The sequence below is a fragment of the Gavialis gangeticus genome, unplaced genomic scaffold (assembly GCF_001723915.1).
Source record: "Gavialis gangeticus isolate Ggan-Ray unplaced genomic scaffold, GavGan_comp1, whole genome shotgun sequence".
In the NCBI taxonomy this organism is placed as follows: Eukaryota; Metazoa; Chordata; order Crocodylia; family Gavialidae; genus Gavialis; species Gavialis gangeticus.
In genome coordinates this window covers 65,213,814-65,220,435 of record NW_017729034.1, presented here as the reverse complement: position 1 = coordinate 65,220,435, position 6,622 = coordinate 65,213,814, and the positions used below count along the sequence as shown (strand labels likewise).

Sequence of the window (6,622 nt, the reverse complement as noted above, 5' to 3'; positions counted from 1 at the left end):
TCTGTTTTCTGCTTCCTGCCCTGTGCTCCTGGTCTGATCTGCTGCTCTTTTTTCTGCTTCCTGCCCTGTGCTCCCTGCTCAATCTGCTGCTCTGTCTTATGCTCCCTGCCCTATCTGCCTACTGTGCTGCCTGCCCTCCCCACCCCCCAATCTGTTTTGTGACATACGCAGAGGCTGTCCATGCCACTTGTGGTAGGGTGGCCACTCCTGGTTTAGAGGCACTGTTACAATAGTATAAACTGCATAAAATCCTGATGGAAACATTGGACAACTTGGATAGGTTTGTGATGTCACCAGCAGAATCAGCAGTAACAATCTGGAAAAAAATAAATCACAGCTTTGGGACTGGCAGTTCTGCTTGAAGGCAGGTAAAAGGGGGAAAATGGAGGACATATACATGATACCCCTTCAATATCAGTGACAAACTGTTCTGCAGCAACCAGTATGAAAAAAAGAAAGGACATGTATAAAGGACTGGAAAGTGGCAATCTAATGAAGATGAATTGGAAGTATTAAAAACATTATAAGAAAAAATGTATATTGCATGTGGAACTAGGACAATCAGAGTTAAAGATGTCAAGAAACTCTGAATTTTTAGTCCCTCTTACTGGCAGGTGTTTTATACCTATTAAAGCTGGAGATACTGGGTACAGACATACAACATGTTTACCCCAGAGAAATTTATCCTCCACAGCAAATTTACTAAGCTCTCCTAAGCTAGCTATCCATAAGAGGCCATGTACCTGGCCTGTAGGTGGCAAAAGAGCCCATTTCCATTGAGCAAATGGCTTCTCTGGGGTGAAACTGGTACAGCAGAGGACACAATACATACACCAGATTGACTTCCTCTAAAATAACTTTATGTCTGAGTTTCTCAGAAGTAACTTTACACCAGTGAACAGCATTTCCTTCAGAGTAAATGCTGTATGTCATGTTTGCTCTGCTGTTTCTCAGAAATAAACAGGTGGTATGTCCACACGCATTGTCAAATCATCCTAGGCCATCCTAGTTAACTGCCATAAATTTTCAAGTCCCTATCTCCAACTCATATGATGTCTGCAAGAAGGCTGCCCTCCCCAGTGGAGCACCTTCTGTGAGCTCTCTCCCCATGTACACAGCAACAGTTGGAGATGGTAAGACAGCAAAATAGGCTTTTGTCCCCTCGGGTTGTTAGGCAAGTAGGTGAACTGGCAAACTGTGTTTTCACACCACTGACAATATGGAAAGGAAGAGGCTGGAGAGAAAATAAATGAGGCAACAATCATGCAGGCCCCTGCTGAAAAAAGCAGTTAAATGTTGGGGGCATCTGGGATGTGCAGTGTAAGGCAGGGAGGGGGACATACCCAGTTTGCATCTTTGGGGCCTGTGGCTCATACTTGTATGGCCTACAGGACATTCAGCCCCTTAGAAGTTGGACAGCCCTGCTCTAAATCATCTATTATTGTTGCTGCTAGAAAGAGGATACTGGGCTAGATGAACCACTGGTCTGACCCAGTATGGTACTTCAGAGACAATCATAGAGAAGTCGGGCTGGAAGAGATCTCCAGAGGTCATCTAGTCCAACCCCCTGCCTGAAGGCAGGATCACCCCAGTCCAAACCATAATCCAAACTCAATATAAGACTACCATCAACGCTGACACAGCACAGGGAACTTATGTTCTTATGCAAAACAATAACTTCTTTGGGGTTGTTGGGAGCAGAGGAAGGCATAACACAGGTGTGTTTAATATGTGGACTGAAGTCAAGAAGGGGACATTCCTGAAGAAAATTGTTTCCCTTAAGCATCACTTCATTCTTGGTAATCCAGAAAGCGATAGGCAAACTGATTGCATAAAGCTATGTGAGTTAATCTGGTGAAATTTGGAGTGCATAAGATGTAGCACTAGTACATGTGTAAAATAGCAGGTTAGGGAATCTTCAAATCATGCTGTGATAACCCCCAAGAGGTCTCTTACCTTAACTTCCTTCAAAATATCACCAAATATCAAAGAGCTGTTGCAAATATCCTCAAACACATCCCTGAAGACTTTCAGGTATTTGAAATGGGGCCAATCGCAATCACAGATTTGCTGGAGATCCTATAGGAAAACCAGGATTGAGAACTACAACATACATATGTTGGATGTTGTCATAGGCAATCTAGGATTTTGAAAAGAAGGGGTGCAGGGACTGTAATTTATGCTATACGGGTGGCTGTGAACCTGCTCCCAGAGCTGCCTTTCCCTGCCTCCCCCTCCCCCCGTCCGCAATCCCTCCACAATGAATAGACCAGCAGCCTGGGACTTTTTGGAGTCCCTGAAGCAGGTATGAATTCCTCCTGCTCAAAGCACCCCCGCCCTCCAGCACTCAGTAGCACCTCCCCTCCCCTCTCTAGCAGGGCACCCACCTACTGCCGCTACCTGACCCAGGGGTGACCAGAGCCTCAGAGCTGCTCCTGCCCCACTCCAGCCAAGGGCTGCAAGCAGCAGATGCGCAAGGTGTCAGGTTCAGAGAGTCAGCTGGGGACAGTGGCAGCAGTAGATGGGCTCCCCCTTCCTGTGCCTTCTCCTTGCCCATATGGGACATATGGGGGCACAGCTGCTGTGCCACAGCTGCCTAGGATCCACAGAGGACTTGGGCATTTGGGGGCAGCAAGGAACCAGAGCTATCATCTTGTACAGCTATACAGGTCCACCCCTGGATGTAGTTGCCACTTGGTTCTAGATGGCACAGGTCAAAAACAGTGATATCAGTCCACAAAAGTACTCACAGTGCATGTCTACATGTGCATGTTTGCTGCACAGGAACCAAAATTACTGTGCAGTACAGGAACACCTCTACACATGCATGCCCATAGTGCACAGTGAATATGACAACTTATGGCAACTTGGGTGTAAGTTTGACACCTGCATCATGGAGGTATCAAATTTATACCCAATTAGTTACTGCACAGTAATGCACATGTAGATGTCTTACTGCACAGTAACACTGTGTATATGGACTGACTTGGGACTGACGCTAGTCCCATGTCAGTCCACACACAGCATTACTGCACTTTAACAACTGCAAGCGAAGACACCAGCCCAGAAAACTGCTTACCACGCAGTAACTTACTATGCAGCAATTTAATGCAACGTAAATGCACATGTAGACACACCCACAGTATGGCTCAGAGGGTGAAAAATACCCTAGAGAACCCAACCCTGCTCAACAGTCAGAGGCTCAGTTAAAACGTGTGTTATCATGATAGCTAAAGAAAAATTAAAAAGGAAACTTAGGAAGTGCTGCAGAGTGAAGCTAGCACATTAGGCCTTTGCATATTATTACATTTCAAAGTATGATGCATAGAGGTTGAGGCCAGATGCTGGGCTAAGTCTATATACCTCTAACTAGTAGTGGATCCCAGACAGCCAGAAAGTGGGGTGCAGCAGCAGCAGAGAGCTCACTGCTCATGCATCTGACAGATAAGAATGGGGGTCTTGTCAGAGAACCAGTGGTAAAGGAGGTGCATCTTCATCACCATTGATCCACCTAAACATCTACATGACTTCAACAAATCTAACCAATTCACAGGTTCTGAGAATCTAGCCCTAAGAATCCCTCATTTCATTCCTTACAGAAAATAGGTAGCCTGGGGAGTAGGAAAAATAAGCTAGTCATTGCCAAGGAATATAACCTTTATAAGTATATATTTTGTGACTGTTGACATGGATAGCTCCTCCAAATCTTACATGTTAGGGTTGGAAAAAGATCTAGCAGGTCATCTACTCCATTCTCCCCCCTTAATTGTATCTTATTTCTTCTTATCCATATTCAGATGATAACATGATACATTTACACCTCATAAATAAAGTTTTAAAGGAAAAAAAATCAGATGTGATCAAAGACCAAAGTTTGCTTGTACAGCTGGCTAGCATACACTTCAGTACAGCTAAAGCAAGGTTTCTGAAAAAATAAAGGTGCAAAAAATAACTGACTTTGTTCTGGGACTCGTTTTTTGTTTCTTGTTGGTTTTTTGGTTTTGGTTTTTCGGGGTTTTTTTACATTTGTCATAGAATTGTACATAGAAAAGTAGGTCTGGAAGGATCATCCCAGTCCAAATCATCCCATGCAAGTGCTTGGCTAACTTATTCCTAAAACTCCACAAACAACTTTGTTACACAGCTTGCTCAAAGATACTAATAATGCTCTAATCTACCACAGGTAAAGCAGAGAGAAATATTAGCATTTTTAATGCAAAATGTATTTTAACGGATGAATTGTGGTTTTATTGCCATGGGAAGAGTTATTATTGCCTTTATACTATGAATAGCCTGTAAGCCCTTCATTTCAAATGATGACAAACCTCTTTCAGTCACAGCTGTGCCCAATTCACAATGATGTAATGTCTCTGACTTATTCTGTTGACAATGTGACCACCTTTTCCTGCCAGTGAAAGTTCTTTTTAATACAACTGATATAATAGAGTTCCAGGCAAGGTTGGCATTCAGAATAAGGCATCAATACTATTTCTAGACATCTTAATGTCAGGCCTATCTATAATCAGGCAGCTACTAGAAAGCTAGTATTCATTCCTTTCCATACTGCTCTCTTACCTCAGCCTGGTGACCCATGTGGATAAAACTGGAGGAAAAAGCAACTCAGAGTCAATGCATCCATGGTCAGAAACAACTAAGCAGTATGAAGTCCCACTGAACCATCACTAGAGTACTCTATCAGTAGGGGACTTTAATCCTTAGAGACCTCTGAAACCTCTTACCCAAGAATACAGTAATTAGTGTTGGCAGACTTGTGTGCAACAGAGCAAACAGGAATGTATTGGTAGCTGTCTTGGTCTAAGAGAGAGCAAACAAAATTCTGTACTGCAGCAGAGAATCTGTGCTTCATTCTCAGATGTGTGCAGAAATGGGACATGTTTAATCAAAGCCTGTTTTGGAGAGAGGGACAACCTGCATTGAAGGCTGGATGCAAGCCAGGGGCCCTATCACCATCCAAACGTTCTTCCTCTTCCAGATGAGTTACAGTGCACAGCTGCAGTCATCCTGTGCACACGTTCCACAGCTATAGCCCAGAGCAAATCATAGAAAGCAATCAATTTGTTAGCCACTAATCTTAGACACAACAGCATGAACTGAAGAGCAATACCACTCTCAGCCAACACGCAAGGCTCCAAAGAAAGATCCCATGTCATTCATGGTCAAATAGATAGATACTTCCAGGCCATTAACCTATGGTGGCTTCATGGCCAACAACACATTTGTTCTCCTTGCCCATCATGGCAAGGATCAAGGGACCCAGCTCCCTGGAAAAATGACTCTCTCACATGCCAATTGCCACATATTTCCCTGCCAGAGCAGTATTAACTAGCCATTAGCACTGAGAAACAATTCTAGTTGGTTGCCCGAGTAAGAACCAAGAGGTCCTTTCCAACTTTAATTTCTATTAATTGAATATCTTAATTTCCCTCCCTGGAGATAAACTATGGCTCTCTCATCACAATAATGTGATTTGTCATCACTCACATTGGGGACTTTTTCCTCACTGCTCTGGTAATTGAGTAATTGAGACACTTTTCCTTACCTTAGCCAACTTCCTTTCATGCTGCTCTGACGCTTTGCTCCCGGTGAAGTCATTCTCTAGCAGATCATGCTTTCCAATAATATCCCTCTGGAAGCATAGAAACTTGTTAAACTGATCGGTTCTAGTCAGACCCGCCAGGTATGAAGGCATAAACTGGTATTTGTCCTTGGCAACTTCAGCAAAACATTGTCGGCTGTTCTTAACTGGCCTGTGTTTCAGCACCTTCATCTCTGGTACATCTAACTCTTCTTTTTTAAGTGGCAGACGGAGTCTGTTAGTTCCGTCCTGTATTTTGTTTTTGATATCTTTCGAATGCATTTCCAGTGGACTGGAAACTAATGAGGTATTTACTGGGACACTGCCCAGGCGGGGCTGAGGGCATCTATAAGTAGGAGAGGCAGATTTGGACCATGCTGAAACCAGTGTGGCGCTGGAGGAGACTTCAGCTGAAGTGTGTTTTATCTTCCTGGCTGTTTCACTTTGCGCTGGCAATAGATTTTTTTTAGTCACAACATGTGTTGTCTTCCTGGCACTGTCCCAGTAGCCTTGTTTTAATTTCCTTTGGGGCTTATAAAGCTTGTCAAGGTTTAAGTGCCCTGATGTGTAAAGTTGAACTTCAGTTCTGTGGGCCTTTTCCACACCATCCAAAAGATATGCAAGGCTCCTTCTTTCCTTGCTGTCTGCCATGGAAAAACTGACCACTGCAGCACAGATTAGGGTAGAGGGGAAAGAAAGGAAAATAGCTGAATTTTACTTTAGAGAACTGTTTAACACAAACCTAACCTGTTCTAGTTTGATTACAGCATATTCTAAGTAGAGCTGGTCAGACACTTTTTAACTAAATGTTTTTCATCAGATGTTTTTCATCGATTCAAAAGTGGTTTAAGGGAAATGATGATAAAGCAGTTTTCTGTTTTGAAAGAAAAGGTTTTAAATAGTCTTGAATTTGAAAAAGCAAACAAACAGATTTTTCCATCATGTTTAAATGAAAAAAAATCATTTTTAGTTCACAGAGACCACTTTCTGAAATGAACTTATAGTAAAGAGTAACACATGCACACA

General features: G+C 43.1%; 1 protein-coding gene across 1 annotated transcript in view; it reads right to left on the bottom strand.

The window, feature by feature from the left end:
- CUNH6orf118 (chromosome unknown C6orf118 homolog) overlaps positions 1-6,622 on the bottom strand; it is a 55,988-nt gene that overhangs the window by 42,346 nt on the left and 7,020 nt on the right. Inside the window, 2 exon segments of the mRNA XM_019527671.1 lie at positions 1,957-2,079; positions 5,561-6,254. Coding sequence (XP_019383216.1) covers positions 1,957-2,079; positions 5,561-6,254 — 817 coding nt within the window.